The 18,021-nt window shown below is 45.1% G+C and overlaps 1 protein-coding gene across 1 annotated transcript in view; it reads right to left on the bottom strand.

Annotated features, from left to right (window-relative positions):
• APC10 (anaphase promoting complex 10) overlaps positions 1-17,105 on the bottom strand; it is a 39,389-nt gene extending 22,284 nt beyond the window's left edge. The window contains exon 1 of the mRNA XM_086525155.1: positions 16,818-17,105. Coding sequence (XP_086381281.1) covers positions 16,818-16,954 — 137 coding nt within the window. The 5' untranslated portion in view covers positions 16,955-17,105. The remainder of the gene's footprint in view (positions 1-16,817) is intronic.
• Positions 17,106-18,021: the final 916 nt, after the last annotated feature.

The following is an 18,021-nucleotide window of genomic DNA, read 5'->3' as shown; positions in this document are numbered from 1 at the left end:
CCACTGTTCCAGCCCGATTTCGACAGCATAACTGTACTAGAACCCTTCACGGTCAGTATTCCCACGCATTGACCGACTTTCCCGACGCATACGGGCACTTTGCAAAACCTGGCGAGAATCTGCAGCACGCTGAATTCTCTGTTTTCAGCCCTGAAAATGCGCCAGATCGCCTGTACAGCGGTCCCCTTGCGTCCCCGAACCTCCTGGGGGTATTAGGGTCCGTTTAGGGCCAAAACCCTAAACCTGCAAAAATACACAGCAGGCTGTAATTCACTGTTTCGGGCTCCGTTTCGCGTGCCGGTCGCATCCCTAGCAAGTCCTCGAGCTCCCGCACCTGTAGGGCTACTTGCCCTTTGAATCGGACGAGATTTCTGGCGTGAAACCTCTCCGAATTCACCTGTACCTGTGGGGGGATTAGCCGCTAGCTAATCCAGTACCTGTGCAAGAGGCTCTTGCCTCGGCAATCGCGCATGAACCCACACAACTGTACATTGGTCAAATGAAGAGCCCACTAGAGGGGCATAACATACTGCCAAAGGGGAGAGAGAGGGCAGTGCGTAGCGTGCAGGGCATCACTCCTGGCACCGCACTGTGCATAAGAGGGAAAGCAAGCACTCCATAGCTCTTAACCTGTGACAGACACTTGCAAAATGAGCCTCCCAACTATAAATCACGTTTTTGCCTTCTCTATAAGTAGTAAACTGGCCTCAGAGTGCCAAGTGTCACTCATTTGTGCATTTTCCCGCTTTAGACCCTCGGGTCTAAAAATATCTCACCTGCAACCTCTGTTGACTTGGCCACAGAGTAACAAAATGATCCCCATGTCAAACTGCACGTAATGACGCGAAGACATTTTCAGGTCCCAAAATAGCAGTTCCCTAAATTTTAGGAGATGCTGCCATTGTATCTTTCTAGGTCATCCGACCCTCTTTGTACACTGCGGCCACATCCAGAACTGAAATGTAGCCTCTGTAGCAAAGGATTCCACTTTGGCTAGTCAATGACCCCACTTGGCTAACCATAGTCCTTGTCCAACCTTAGTGCTCTCTTGCCCTCAGGCCTGGACTCCCTCTGGACAGTTCCACACTAGCTATGCAATACAGGGCAGTTAGATTTCCCGAGGGGTGTTTCCAAAAAGTGAAAGTAAATAGATAATAAGAAAGAAATCAACAAAAAGGATAGATAGTAGTCACACGCTGGTGACATACCCCCCTCTTGAAATCTCAAACGTCCTCGTTTGCATCTATGTCGTACAAGCTCCTAGTCAACATTGATGTATTCAACACCTGTCGACACATGTACGACACATACATGCTCATTGTCAACCCTGGTGTATTCAACACCTCGTCGACTCATGTATTGCCTGCGTGTGAACCCTGTCCCAATGACATAGTGGTAGCTTCGCACTCTGCCATTGCTTTGAGTCACTAACGTTCCAATGACAAAATGGTAGCTGCACATTTTGCCACTGTCTTATAGTACACGTTGGATCCCGTAACACTTTCGAGCATACCCAAACCGACAGTTTAAGAATGCAGTTACACATGTACTCTTTAATAGAAGCAATCACTGTATCCTTGACAAACTGACAAGAAATACTCACTTCTATAGCACTAATCAAACTTTTGGACATTCCATAAGAGCAATTGCCAAACTGACAATCTGTACAGCTCTAACATTCATGTAACAGGTATTTGATTTGAGCTCACTTTAAATACCATGTACATCATTTGTTTCAGAAGCCATTGCCACACTGACAATCCATTTAGCTTTGAAACTCAAGGGGTCAAGGTAGGTTGCAAATCGAAGGCTTCCAGGTAAAGTGATAACACAGTTGGTGACTCTGCAAGTTCACCTTCTTCCATCCACTTAGCATCCATTGGTGGATAGTTTCTGAACTTTACCAAGTAACGCCTAGTAACCTTGCCTTTCACTTTCCTTTCTTTGTGTGCCAAAATCTGTTCAGGGACCAAGATCTCGTCAAGTTCCTCGACTTCCGGCTGATCTTCAGCTGGCATATCTTCTGGCACATCACCCACATAGGGTCTGAGAAGACTCACATGAAACGCATTGTGAATCTTCCAACTGTCAGGCAATTTCAGCCTATATGCAACATCACTGATTATGTCGCATACTTGAAAAGGCCCATAGTAACGCATGCTGAGCTTTGGAAATAGTCTTTCCTTGCCCTTCATCTTCTTTAACCTTGCCTTTTCAAAGCGTAAAAGCACCCAATCACCAAGTGAATATACCACTTCACGACGGTGACGATCAGCTGCTTTCTTTTGCTTTGCCTGAGTCCTTTCTAAGGCCACTTTGACCTTCTTGTACATTTCATCCATGTCCTGAACATACTTATCTGCTTCAAATATCTTGTCCTTTGTATGCAGTATGGGAGGAACTTTCTTGCCACCTTCAACTATCTCAAAAGGTGCCTTGCCAGTTGATGAATGCACTGTATTATTGTATGCATACTCCACCAATGGCAAATACTGCTCCCACTTTCCTTTATGCTCTGACACATAGCACTTCAGCAGATCTAGGACAGTAGAATTTGCCTCTTCTGACTGCCCATCTGTTTGAGGATGAAATGACGAAGAGAATTTGAGCGTGGTACCCATATTCTCAAACAAGCCTCTCCAGAACAAACTAGTCATGCGTGGATCACGGTCGCTAATAATCGACTGTGGCATGCCATGATACTTGAAAATATTGCTCATAAACAAGCGTGCCATCTGATCTGGCTTTATCTTCTTCCTGACAGGAATAAAATGAGCCTGTTTGCTGAATCTGCAAATAATGGTCCAAATACCATCGTTTCCTGTCTGCGTTCTCGGAAGATCAAAGATAAAATCCATAGCAATACTTTCCCATGGTTTATCTGGAATAGGTAGTGGTTGCAATAACCCTGGTGCCTTTTGCCTGTCAAACTTGACCTTTTGGCATATTAGGCATTCTCGCACAAAGGCATTCACATCCCTTCTCAATGTAGGCCAATAGAAGAATGTCTCTACCGCTTTAACTGTAGCATCGATACCACGATGCCCTGCATACGGTGGGACATGACTCTCTTCCATAACTTTGCGTCGCAATGGCTTTGTGACACACAATCTGCCATGCATCATCATGAACCCGTCTTTAAGAAGATAGTGTTCATGACGTTGTCCATCCATTAGTTGCTCGAAGACCCTTGCAAAATCTTCATCATTTGCATACTGTTCTCTCATATCATCAAGTTCATGATGATAAGGAATCGACACAGCTGAAATTTGTGGCTTCCTTGACAAGGCATCAGCCACAACATTCTTCTTGCCTTCGACATGCACAATCTGAAAATGGAACATGGACAAGATATTTGCCCATCGCATATGCTTCTCAGATAACTTTGTCTGTGTCAAGAAGTATCGCAAGGTCTGATGATCCGTTTGGACAACGAAATCTGCACCTAGCAGGTAGTGTTTCCAACTTAAGAGCGCATGAATCACAGCCAGTAACTCTTTCTCATAGACCTGCATGGTCATCTCTGGCCCTTGCAAAATTCTGCTCTCATAGGCTACTACCCTGCCATCTTGCATTAGCACAGCACCAATGCTACTACCGCAGGCATCGCACTGGACCACAAATGACTTCCTAAGATCTGGCAACACAATGACTGGATCTGAAGTCATCTTTTCCTTTAAGAGATTAAAAGCTGAAATCTCTTTCTGTGTCCATCTAAAGGTGACTGCCTTCTTTTGAAGAGCATGTAAAGGTGAAGCAATCTCAGCGAAATTTCGGATAAACCTTCTGTAATAGGAGCATAGTCCCAAAAAGCTTCGGACATCATGCACCGTCTTCAAATTTGGCCATGACTTGATCGCTTCGACTTTTGCAGGATCCATTCTGACACCGTCCTTTGAGACAATGTGTCCCAGAAAGTGAATCTCTTCCAGAAAAAACTCACTTTTCTTTGCATTGATGAGCAACCTATGACTGCGTAGCTCTTTGAACACAATGGCCAAGTGATGCCTATGCTCCTCTTCATTCTTTGAATAGACTATCATGTCATCAAAGAATGTACCAACAAACTGCTGGTGTGGACGGAAAATTCTGTCCATCATCCTATTGAACGTAGCAGGAGCATTTGTGAGACCAAAGGGCATCACTAAAAATTCGTAAAGGCCAAACGTTGTTCTAAAAGCAATCTTGTACACATCCTCTGATCTAATGCGGATCTGATGGTACCCACTCTTTAGATCTATCCTGCTAAACATAGCTGCTCCTTCTAATTTGTCCATAATATCATCAATTCTAGGTATAGGGAACCTACTCTTGATGGTATTCTTGTTCAGTGCACGGTAGTCGATGCACATACGCCATGAGCCATCCTTTTTCTGCACCAACAACACTGGAGAACAGAATGGAGATGAACTGGGCTGAATCAGCCCTTTTTCTAACAGCTCCTGTACTTGGCCCATTATCTCTTTCTGCTGAGCCGCACTAACCCTGTACGGAGGCTTATTTGGTGGGCTACAGCCTGGCACCAAATCTATCGCATGGTCCTCGGGTCTCTCTGGCGGTAATTGAGACGGTAATGAATCGGAAAAACAGTCACTATACTGTTGTAAAAACATTGACCTTTCTTTATCTAGCACAGATAAATTTGATTCATCACAATCTGACACTTCACGTGCAAAAACCAAGTACGCAGAAAGATGCTTTTTCATTACAGAAGTAATAGCAGAAGCTGATACAGTAGGAATAGACTCCCCTTTAAGCTTTACATCCAGAATGTGAGTCTTTCCCCTGCTCTGTACAGTGATCTTTTTGTTGTAGGCATCCATGATTCCCTGTACACGAAATAACCAAGGAATACCTAACAACACATCACATCCGTCCAGTGGCATGATGTAAAATTCTTCAGCATCTACATAGGACTGGATATGTAGACGCAACTTTCCAATGATGGGTGTGACAGCCTCTGTATGGCCAGGACATGCCAAACCTGCCTCTGCTGTATACCCCATCTCTTCAGGTCTGATTCCCAACTTTGAAGCCAATTCTGGGGAAATGAAGTTGGCTTTGGCACCTGGATCAAAGAAGATAAGCACTGTTTGATCCCTAACCTTTCCCCATGCTCTGCAAAGCTCACTTGCATCTGAATTTAGCTTGTCGCCCACCATATCTGGCACTAGACCAGCCATGGGCTTCTTTCCTTTCCTGTCCTCCTTGTCTTCAGAATCAGCTGGCCTTTTCTTTGTAGGACAGTTGTAAGCAATGTGGCCAGGCTGCTCACATATAAAGCATTTGTTCTCTGTCCTCAGGACCTTCTTTTGCTCTTCTGACTTGCGAGGAAAACGTCTTTTCCATTTCTTTGCTGGTCCTTTTTCTGATTCAGCCGTAGCTTTGTCTTTCCCTGCGTTGGCCGACTCCTGAGTCCCTTTAGGAGCCTCATTGGGAACGTGCTTCTTGGCTGAATTTTTCTTGCCTGATCCTGCCTTGACGCCAGTGTTAAATTCACAATCTTCTCCCTTGAGCAAACCATTGCCAGTGTTTGCTACCTCGATGAGCTGCGTCAAAGTAGTGACTTTTGTCTTCGTGCAGTATTTTCTCAATCCTTTGGGTAGGCCACAACAGTATTTTTCTATCTGTTCTGTCAATGGCACAAACCTATAGGAAGTTACTGGAAGTAGAGCTTTCCAAAACTTCCGATTGTAATCATCCAGATTTCTGCAAGTGGCAGCATTTAGCTGGTGCCATTCTGTCATGACATCTGCTTCGAAATCATCAGATAACCATGCTGCTGCAAAAATCTGCTTGAAGTAAATCCATGTGGACGGAGCTTGCCCTTGAAGCAATAAAGTTGTCCACCATTGTCCCGCATTCCCTGTCAAGAAAGTGGCTGCCTTGCGGACCTTTGAAGCCTCTGTAAAGTTTCCCCCTGCATAGGCCTTATCAAACTGCTGGAGGAATGAAAGAGCCTTCTTCCTGTCATCAAACCCTGTAAAGGTCGTGAATGACACTCCTTTGCCACCTTCTTTGTACGGAGTTGGCCTCTCCAACGGCGTTAAATTGTCATATGGAAGTGACTGAAACATGGGAACACTATTAAGGTTCATCTGTGTTCCTTGGCCGCTATTAACTTGACCTGGAAATGCCATATTTGGCTGCTGATTTGTAATTCCAGCCATACCAAAATTTGCTTGTGGCATCCCAAATTGTCCCTGAGTGCTTTGAAACCCTGGTTGCATACCTGTGACACCATACATGGGGTTAGGCATCATCGTTTGAGCACCCCCAAACACTGTTCCTGGCGTATAAAACTGATTTCCAGGTGCATGACCAGCCATGCTCTGAAATACCGATCCACCTCCAAAATAGCCAGGGTGTACTGAAGGTGGTGGGAAGACCTGTTGCATAGCCTGTAAGTTGCTTCCCTGCCCATTAGAACCAGCTATAGGCTGCTGAAAGGTGGCGGGCTGAATTGGTACAGCTTGAAAAACTGGCATCTCAGCCACCTGTTCTTGCACCTTAGGCATACGTTGTGGAGACTGCATGTTCTCCGTCAAGTGTACAGGTGTTTCCATTGACTGTGCGGTATGAATCACCTGTGTTCCAGCCTTAACAGGCTTTTGAATATGATCCAGTGACCCAACTTGCTGAGACGGAACAGGAGGTTGCAGAAAAGCTAAAAACCTCGGATTCTGCATTACTTGTGTGAACATAGCCACAGCAGTAGCCAACTGGGTCTTGAATATATCGTCATCTGTCTGTGGTGGTCTTGACGACTCACCCACTTCATGTGTCTGTTGACCCTGTGAAGAGGAAACCTCTTCAGTCACATCATCTGGTCTGTCAGCCATAATTGCAATTCCCTGTGTCTGGTCTATAATCCCCTGTGTCTTCAAGCCCAAAACTGACCAAGGCTCACTTCTATGGGAAAAAGTGATTTAATCCCGTCGATGGAACCATGTAACCGGCCTGTTCAATCCAAAAAGGGCGGTAGACTTTACTTTAAACCTTGATTTAGCTTTCACCCATTATTAGTCGTCTATTTTACCTGTACTTTCAAGACACAACAAAGGGGAGAGGGATACAGGCTGCTAGATTGCACCTGTATGAGTAGACGGACACCAGATTGGCCCCTAACTTAGGCGCCCCTTTCGGTATTTCTTTATTATTCAAAAGAGGGAATAAACGCTGTGGTTCCTACAAGCTGCCCCGCACAAACTCGGCTGAATTTCCACTGTTCCAGCCCGATTTCGACAGCATAACTGTACTAGAACCCTTCACGGTCAGTATTCCCACGCATTGACCGACTTTCCCGACGCATACGGGCACTTTGCAAAACCTGGCGAGAATCTGCAGCACGCTGAATTCTCTGTTTTCAGCCCTGAAAATGCGCCAGATCGCCTGTACAGCGGTCCCCTTGCGTCCCCGAACCTCCTGGGGGTATTAGGGTCCGTTTAGGGCCAAAACCCTAAACCTGCAAAAATACACAGCAGGCTGTAATTCACTGTTTCGGGCTCCGTTTCGCGTGCCGGTCGCATCCCTAGCAAGTCCTCGAGCTCCCGCACCTGTAGGGCTACTTGCCCTTTGAATCGGACGAGATTTCTGGCGTGAAACCTCTCCGAATTCACCTGTACCTGTGGGGGGATTAGCCGCTAGCTAATCCAGTACCTGTGCAAGAGGCTCTTGCCTCGGCAATCGCGCATGAACCCACACAACTGTACATTGGTCAAATGAAGAGCCCACTAGAGGGGCATAACATACTGCCAAAGGGGAGAGAGAGGGCAGTGCGTAGCGTGCAGGGCATCACTCCTGGCACCGCACTGTGCATAAGAGGGAAAGCAAGCACTCCATAGCTCTTAACCTGTGACAGACACTTGCAAAATGAGCCTCCCAACTATAAATCACGTTTTTGCCTTCTCTATAAGTAGTAAACTGGCCTCAGAGTGCCAAGTGTCACTCATTTGTGCATTTTCCCGCTTTAGACCCTCGGGTCTAAAAATATCTCACCTGCAACCTCTGTTGACTTGGCCACAGAGTAACAAAATGATCCCCATGTCAAACTGCACGTAATGACGCGAAGACATTTTCAGGTCCCAAAATAGCAGTTCCCTAAATTTTAGGAGATGCTGCCATTGTATCTTTCTAGGTCATCCGACCCTCTTTGTACACTGCGGCCACATCCAGAACTGAAATGTAGCCTCTGTAGCAAAGGATTCCACTTTGGCTAGTCAATGACCCCACTTGGCTAACCATAGTCCTTGTCCAACCTTAGTGCTCTCTTGCCCTCAGGCCTGGACTCCCTCTGGACAGTTCCACACTAGCTATGCAATACAGGGCAGTTAGATTTCCCGAGGGGTGTTTCCAAAAAGTGAAAGTAAATAGATAATAAGAAAGAAATCAACAAAAAGGATAGATAGTAGTCACACGCTGGTGACAGATTGATGCACAAACATACCACTCCCCCCCCCCCACACACACACACACATGTTCCCAATCACTCGTTCAAAGAAAAAGGCAAAGACAAATGCAGGCACAAGCGCAAAAAGAGCAAGTCGACGGGGAATAGAAGAGAGGGAGAAAAACTAGTAAACTGTTCCATGACACACCCGATGTTGCTTGGCAATATCATCCAATCTTGGGGCCACGAGCACTGGAGCTTTCTGATCAATCCTAAGCAGGGTTCTTGATTCAAGGAGGCGCGGTTGCGAAAACAGACTCTATGCAGTTAGTACGTACATACGCTTGTATCTATATATTCCATTGTCAATGCATGTGTGCTTACAGGAGTACTAAATGTGTAAGATTGGTATACATGTACTAGTTTGTAATGTTAGCACGTATGTAGGACTTTATGTATCTTCCTACATTTAAGTTTATGTAACCAGCTTCTCCTACACCTGCAAGGTGGTAGAGGCTGATACAGCTCAAAATAACCAAACAAAAGTGTGAAAGATCTCTTGGCGTAGGGGCAGTCGACTCTTAATATCAGATTTTTTTTTAACGAGTCTGTGGCCCTGAAATATCATAGACCACCTCGTATGTCACAACTTTGTGACATGGCAGCAGTTTCCCCAACTTAAGAGATTGGCCAAGGGACAAAGGGAGTTAGGGTTTAAAAACCTAACCCCACCAACTTATAGAACCTTTGGCAGCCGGACTGGCCCGGATTTTGCAGCAGCATGCTGATGTGGCATAGCGTACAGATTTTCATGTTTTCTGGGGCAGCCCTCTGGACCCTAGCTTTTGGGTGCAGAGCTTTTAAAGGCCACAGCTTTTGGGGGCGCCAGCTTTTGGGCCCCTTTTACTATTTATTAAAGTTGCTAGGGCCTCTCTCTCAAGCAGATTAGCTTAGGAGCATTGTCGACTTTGACATGGTATCAGAGGGCAAGGATTGTTGAGTGTGGGAGAGAGCGGCACCACAAAGGAGAGGAAACGAAGAAGGAGAAACAACAAGAAGCAATTGAGGAGGTGGCGTTTATTTGGTCGGCATTGCGAAGCACTCCCAAGGGTCAGCGTTTTAAAACGCTAGGTGGAGGGTCAACTTGCATCTAATCGGCACCGTTGTAGACTGCAAAAACGCTAGGAGACGGATGTCCTTGTCGACAGCGCTTCATGCCCTAGACATTGCGTTTTGATAGGCTGTCCGTAGCCCTACCCGACTGCGACAGTAGGTCAAGCAGCGTTTTGAGATGCCGGCAGCACATGCAGTGGAGTTCTACAGCGTCCCTAGATGCTGACAGTCTTTTCAATAGCATTTTGAAATGCTCGCCTCTACGACGGCATGGCGGCCTGCTCAAGGACTGCATTTTGTACAGCGTTTTGAAGCGTAAGAGCCAGCGACCAGTTTTAACAATATGGTGTGGAGAGCTCATGAAGACAAAGCTTTTGCAAGCATTTTACAATTTTGACCCGAGTGGCCTGTTTTGAGGCTGTGCTTATGCTTGCAATTTGAAAAGCCTAGCAGTTGTACTCTCGAAGGCCAAGGAAAAGGTAAAGCCAACAGACGTTCCCACGAACCCTCGACATCAACCATCAACCAACACCAACTATCGGCTATGGATAGCCCATCACCCAGTTAACATCCTATGCACTCGTAAAGTTCGCAAGGAAACCATCACTTTGTTTGGCTCCAGATTGTGAAGCCAAAAGCAAATGCACGAGTTCGCTAGAGGACGGAGGCAAAGGCAAGCTTGACAAGGATGGCAGTACCAGTACTCAATTGGCTGCCTCAGTACCCACAAGGTCTGACAATCGTTGTTATAAATGCAATAGGACGCTTTGTTTGGCTCAGGAATACAAAGCCAAAGGCAAAAGCACGAACTCACAAGAGGACAAAGGCAAAGGCAAGATATATAACGTGTTAAAGATCTGACAGAGGAGATCAGCATGGCACACATGGCAGCGGCCACAATGGCCACGATGTTGCATATGCGTCAGCCAGAGAGAGGCTTGTGAGCGGCAAAGGGGAGCAAAATGAAGCTCCCTACAAATAATTTGGACCCTTGTGTTGGAGTTCAAGTTATCAGTGTTTGAACCCATGGGTCGGAGTTCAATGCACATGCATCTAGCAAGGAACCAATCAGACGTATCTAAAACACTATGGATGAGTGCACCAATCCATTGTTGTTGGTCGGATTATGAACAGGATGTGTTTCAAAGTTCATTGTCTGGAAAGTTTGGACGTAATGTGTTCACAGTTCACAAATGGGGATCCTTCGACGTAGTGTGATCTACAATTCAATTTTCTACAAGGCAACTGCTGCTCAGGATGGCAATCTTCTAAGGTAAAAAGTTGAGGGTAGCATAACTGAGGTGTATCCAATATCCCGACCGGAGTCACAAACCGCTGACGTGTCAAGCCATTAAAGAATGGAGCCGACTTGCAGATCATGACCAAGGGGCCTAAATGAAGGAGCGCTAGCAGCAGGCAGAGGGTAGCGCTAGTGTTTCCTGCAGACGAGAGAGAGAGAGAGAGAGAGAGAGAGAGAGAGAGAGAGAGAGAGAGAGAGAGAGAGAGTACTCAGGTAGGATAGCATGTTCCAATTATCACACGCATTATTTTGATGTTATATGGGTACAAATATGAGGGTCACTTTTAAGTGACCCTAGAGGTAGTTCACACCCAAAGAATAATAAAATATATACAAGGGTGGCCAGAGGGCCTTTAGACCCAACAACCTCCCACTTAAAGGCCAGATGTGGTACCTTTAAGTAACTCCCACTAAGTGTAAGCAATGTTGATGTTGTGTCTTAGCAAGACACTTAGTGAGAACATCTACGGGATTATCCTGTGTTTTAACCTTTGTCAAAGTAGCAAGGCCATCATCCAATACCTGGTGTATAAAATGATACGGCACATCAATGTGTTTGGTACGAGCATGGAACATGGCATTCTTGGCAAGGTATACAGTACTCTGACTATCAAAACCAAGCACTGGAGCATGAGCTGGAAGACCAAAAGTCCTCACAAGACGGCCAAGCCAAATGGCTTCTTTTGAAGCCTTTGTGACCGAAATATATATATTCAGCCTTTGTAGTGCTCAAAGCAACAATCTTTTGCAATCTTGAACACTAAGAAATAGCTCCACCAGCCAATGTAAAGACATAACCGAGTGTCAAGATCACTTGCCATGTCCGAATCACAAAATCCCCGCACAGACAATGTACCTTTTCCATAACATATGCATGTGTCATGTGTACCTTTCAAGTACCTGAAAATGCTTTTCACTGCCTCCCAATGTGGTTTGCCAAGGTTAGACATAAACCTGCTAACAACTCTCACTGCATAAGTAATATCCGGTCGTGCAACAACCATGGCATACATCAAAGGCCCACAAGCTGATGCATAAGGAATACTTTTCATAGCATGGACACCATGCTTGCTAAGCTTTGTGTGTGGAGGTAACGGTATACCAAGAGGCTTAGCATAAACCATATTAAATCTCTCAAGCACCTTTTTTGATGTCTTGAGAAAGGAATAAAAGACGCTTCTTTCTATCCCTTGCAATGCGCATACCTAAAATATGTTCAGTTGCACCCAAATCTTTCATAGAGAAAGCTGGATTTAACTCCTTTTTCAAAGCATTCAAAGTTTCCTTATGCTTGCCTGCAATCAGCATATCATCCACATATAGGACTAGCACAATAAGACTACCATCAGGAGCCTTTTTAGTGTAAAGACAATGATCTGCATGACTGCGTTTGAACCCATGGTTTGTTAGAGTTACACCACCGTTGCTTCGCCATTTTGTACGGCTAGTGATTATCCCGGGTTGGCCATCCATCGCACATCATGTAGATTGCATGGGCGGACACATTTAGCACGTGTCCGGCCGGTCATTTTCTGAGCCTGGCTGGGTGCACACATTTTTAGCCATTTTTGGGCTTTTATGTTTTTTGCACCAGTTACACATTTTTGCCCTACCTCAACCTAAGATTCTATAAATAGAATGCTTAGGGTCCTGTAGTCATACAGATTGTGTATTAAGAGCATCGTTTGCAGAGCACTTGTGTTTTCTCTCCCTCCAGCGTTTTCGGCACGTGTGGCTCACACTCTTTCCGCTGCTCACTCTCACATGGTATCAGTCGCCAAGAAGCGGAGAATCTGCGTCGATCAAACCTCCTGAGGCTAGCGCTAGCACTTCCGCCGGTTTCCGACATGGCAAAACACAAAAACACTGATCAACGTTTTTTCAGCCCTAGCGTTTTCTGCAAGAACAACAGCATTTTTGCATCTGTAGCCTTGATTTGCATCGCTTTCCAAATCGGCACCAAACATCTGCTAGCGTTTTTGCAAACTCTAGCGTTTTTGGACAGATCTATGTTTTGCAGACCTTGCTGCGTTTTTCCATGTTTTGCTAGCGTTTTTGGTGATTTGCGGCGTTTTTCACAAAACGCTGATCTTATGCACCTATGGGAGCGGCCAAGGAACACCCAAGAGTCTTCTACACTGCCTGGAACTTGCAGATCTACACCTTGGACAGGTATCTACACCCAATCGGCACCATTTTCGGTAATTATTACTTGCTATCTTTTTCTCTGTTTCCAGCCCCTCTACGGCTGAAAATCTCTATTACAGCAGCATTTTCAGCACCCTTTGCAACGTTTTTTTTGGGTGGACAGCACGCTGAATTTTTACCTCTTGTGAGATTGAACCCTCCCTTGCTCGTTAGGACACCATCCGGTGGTTGTCCGTGCGGTTATCTTGGACTACTACAGCCTTGGGAACAGTACCTTTATCAACGACTTACGATCTTATCGATTTACCTTTTAGACTTCTCTCTGAGCACACGACATGTCGACTCCGAAGCAGAAGGGACAACAACAACAGTCTCCGAAGGGGGCCACTACGTCTTCTGCGACTACGTCAGCATCTGCCAACGCTACATCCAACAATTATGCCCTCACCCAATTTGCTGAGGAGAAGAAGTTGGATTTACACAACTATTCTGTGTGGAGGACACGAATCCACACAATTATTGCCTACCATCGACTCTCGGACTCTTGACGCCATGGTCAAGCCTATTCTACACCTACTTCGAGTGGTGGATGGCTTGCAGCCATGCATTGGCAAAGTCTACGAAGCCATCGATCGGATGATAGAGGCACTTGAGAAGCTTGTGCCTGACCCTGTTCAGTATGCGGAGATTCATGGCTTGTGTGAGTCAAGGTGGAATGGATACTACTCTCCACTTCATGCGGCAGCTTATGTGCTTGACCCTGAGTTTCAGGGAAGGCGTCACGAGACCGACAAGGAGGTGAGCAAAGGATGGCGGCTTGCATTGGAGCGCCTTGAGCCTAGCAGTGACATTAGGCGCAAGATTAGAGACGAGCTACTCAACTACAGGCAAAAGAAGGGCTCCTATGGATGTGTAGATGCACAGCTTGATCGCAACAAGATTGGCTCGGTTTTGTGGTGGGAGGACTATGGAGGAGATGGCCCACATTTGCAACGCTTGGCTGTTCGTGTCCTTAGCCAAGCATGTACCACTAGTTGCTTGGAGCAACTATGGAGTGTGTACAGCCACATTGCCTCTAAGAAGAGGAATCGCCTTGGGGTTCAGAGGGCCAATGATTTGGTGTTTGTGAGCGCTAACTTGCGCATGCTTGCCAAAGAGCGTCACACACAAGGCAGATCCTTTCACTGAGTGGGAGATGGCACAAGAGAATCCATCTATGGCCGATACTTTTTTGGAGAAGCTAGAGGAGGACTTCGAGCCTCAATGCGAGCCTCCCGCGCCCTCATACGTCGCTGACGACCTCGACTACGACGACGATATGGAGATTCAGTAGGCGAGCACTTCTTGAGTTTGATGATCATTGATCACTCGACTCTCGAGTCTAGACTCTTGAGTCTAAGACTCTACCTACTACATAGCCCTTTGTACTTTTTGTTATCCTTGAGGCCTCAGGCTTGTCCTAAGTCCTTTAGGCTTTTTGACTCTTGAGCCCTTGTGGCATGCACTTCTCATTTTGTATCCATCCATCATCGATGTTTTATTAGCACATTTCAGCCTATATGACTCGTGTTCTTTGGTCTAGTTAGTGTAAATTTATGGTCAAAGTGATGCTCTATATGTGTGGCATGTGTGTAGGTCAAAAAATGCCAAAAAAACTCTTTTTTTTTGTCGTTCCGACCCCCGTCCCCGTTTCCTGACTTTTGCCGTCCCGTCCCCATTCCCGACCTCGTTCCCGACCCCGACCCGCCATCCCATGTAACTATGTATATATCCTTAGCCAATTTGCCCTACCCAGTTTCCCAACAAAGTCACTTATTAATAATAAGTGAAAAATGGCTAACATAGGAAAAATAGGTTCTGTGCACTGTAAAATGCTCCTAATGGAATGTAATGGTAATGTTGATGATCATGCTGTGCGCAACCAGAGGACATGCATCTACTCTAAGTGCCTGGACATGCACGGTCTGTGAACAGACTCACAAAAGTGTCAAAACACTTCCTAAGCTAAGCTAATTGAACCCTTGTCATGAAGTAGCTTGTCCACATGCACATAGGGTTAGATGTGCACGTGACAGCGCAGGCCGTGCATGTCCAGGCACTTAGAGTAGTTGCATATCCTCTGATTGCACATAGCAGGATCATTAGCATGACATTCAGTACCCATCATGAGCATTTTACAGAGCATAGAACCCTTTTTCCCAAAATACACATGTTTCACTTATTTATTAATAAGTGACTTTGGTTGAAAAAGTAGGTAGGTCAAATTGCTAAGGGGTTATAAAAGAAACCTAGCGCTAGCAGTTTTAGCCACAAGAGATAGAAGAAGTTCCAGCAACTTGCAGTGTTCTCTCCTCAACAAGATCGGAAGAAGACAACCTAGCGTTTTCAGCCAACAGCAGCGGCTAGCGTTTTTGCTACAGATCAGCCTAGCGTTTTTCAGTTTGCAGATCAAGCCTAGTGTTTGCAGATTCTGACGCCAGATCAGCCAAGCACATCAACGTTTCAGTTTTCAACACTTAGCCATTGCAGATTTAGCCCCTAGCCTCGCAGATCTCACCTCCACGCAACAGATCCTCATTGTACCGTTGAGTCAGCCAATGTTTACAGTTTCAACCCGTTGTTTTGAGATTTCAACATCTGCATTTTCAGTGCATTGTCCTTAAGTCGTCGCCATCGCCATCCTCGTCGACATAGTGTCAGCATTTAGCTGAAAGTCAATAGTTTGCAGATTTCAACATTTCAGCCCTATCGTTTTCAGTTTTCAGCCCGTCCTCGTCGACATCGTCGGCAAGTCCATTGCATCTAAACCATTGTACCAGATTTGTGCAATCTATAGCATAGACCTCTCGCCATAGAAAGGGGGGCCCTTGGAGGAGGATTTGAGAACCGTCTGGTGTCGTATTCCTCTCTCTCTCTCTCTCTCAACGTCTTCATTCACAGTAGCATTCACTTTGTTTGTGATCATTACATTCTCTCTCTAAAGGAACGGAAGGCTCTCCCTTCCGTAAGGAAAAGGAACCCTTGAGCACAATTTGGAGCACTCATCTTGAGCAATATCAACATTCACTTCCGTTGCACCTTACACTGTGCGATTATATCTTTCAGCAACACCATTAGATGATGGATTATAAGGGGCTGTCAATTCTCGCTTAATACCATATATCTCACAAAAACTGTTAAACTCACGTGCTACATACTCTCCTCCATTATCCGTCCTAAGAGCTTTTAACTTCAAGCCCTTTTGTGTGGTCACAAATGCATGAAACCTTTTGAATGAGTCAAGTACATCACTTTTATTGTTTAGTACATACACCCATGTCTTTCTTCTGTGATCATCATTGAAAGACACAAAGTACCATGCACCTCCATGTGAATTCACAGGCATAGTGCAAACATCAGAATGTACTAAATCAAGAACATGCAATTTGCGAGCGACACCAGAGGAATAAGAAAACTTCACTTGCTTTCCATAGATACAATCATTACAAAAATCAAGGCCAGGGAAGTTAGTTCTCTCCCTTTGTTAGTTGCCCTAAAAGTTCTCTCTCTCCCCCTTTTCCCTAAAAGCTTTCTTTCTAAGTGTTCACTGGAAAACTTGTAAAATGTTACCAGCTAGGTTTTGGTTTTGCCTGTTAAATAAGAATTTGTTACATATCGTAGTTGTGATTTTACCAAAAAACCTCCAAAAAAAAAAAAAAAGTGGATTTTGATGGCCCAATTTTATTAGCTGTACAGAAAAATGTCTTACAAAAACACTGCTCTCTCTCTCTCTCTCTCTCTCTCTCTCTCTCTCTCTCTCAAGTTCTTAACCTGGTTCCACAGATTAAAACGCGGCAAGCAAAAAATACACGCAAGACAGAGCATTACTGCCAGTAGGTCTCGAGGTTGGAGTCGCGAAGAAGCTCGACACCATTCCCGGGTTTTGCAGAGCTAACGCTCCAAACCGCTAGCTTCCCAATCTCCCGCTTTTCGCTCTCGTCCTCTCTCTCGAATCCCTCCTCCATGAAAACCAACGAGTATTAGTTTCCGAAGTATGGTTCAGACAATGCAATGAGGAATGACTTGCCACTATGACCTGCTGAAAAACGGGTGAGAGAGGGGAGGTGGAGAGATTTCATGACGGTTAAATACGACCTATGGGACCAAGTCCACGTCATGATTGGAAGAGTAATCTCTGTAAGGAGAGTCCATGGCTGAAAATGTTGGGAAAGCAAGCTGTGACGTGATCAAACACTGAGCACTCGATTGCGATGCTCAGACTTACAAACTTTATGGGTTGGTTGGGGGGGGGGGGGGGGGGGGGGGGGGGGGGGGGGGGAGAAGAAAAGTTTTAACATTGTATAGAGAGAGTAGGTGCCCCAGTTCATTTATATTGAGGAATATTCATCTTGAAGATTTGAAATGTTAAGATCAATTAATAATGATGTGTAAACAAGCAATTGTTGATGGACTACCAAACTTTTATGTTCACCTTCATCTCCCCAAGGTCGCATAAGCCATGCAATCCATCCCTAGCAATTCACCGTAGCTCGAGGTTGCCCAAGGCTATTGACCTGTTGAATGACATACTCCATCGCTTTCTCCTCGATCATCTGAAGAAGAAAAGTTTTAACATTATATAGAGAGAATAGGTGCCCCAGTTTATTTATATTGAGGAATATTCATCTTGAAGATTTAAAATGTTAAGATCAATTAATAAGGTGTAATAAGGTGTAAACAAGCAATTAATAAGATCAATTAATAATAAGGTGTAAATAAGCAATTGTTGATGGACTACCAAACTTTTATGTTTGTCCAAGGCTATCGACCTGTTTTGAATGACATACTCCATCACTTTCTCCTCGGTCATCTGAAGAAGAAAACTTTTAACGTTATATAGAAGAATAGGTGCCCCAGTTCATTTATATTGAGGAATATTCATCTTGAAGATTTCAAATGTTAAGATCAATAATAATAAGGTATAAACAAGCAATTGTTGATGGACTACCATACTTTTATTTTCACCTTCATCTCCCCAAGCTACGTAGCATAAGCCATGCAACCCATCGCTAGCAAGTCACCCTAGCTCAAG

This window comes from Adiantum capillus-veneris, chromosome 12 (assembly GCF_014529385.1).
Source record: "Adiantum capillus-veneris isolate H3 chromosome 12, ASM1452938v2, whole genome shotgun sequence".
NCBI lineage: Eukaryota > Viridiplantae > Streptophyta > Polypodiopsida > Polypodiales > Pteridaceae > Adiantum > Adiantum capillus-veneris.
Note: the sequence above shows the minus strand (reverse complement) of the source record. Positions and strands in the feature narration are given on the sequence as shown.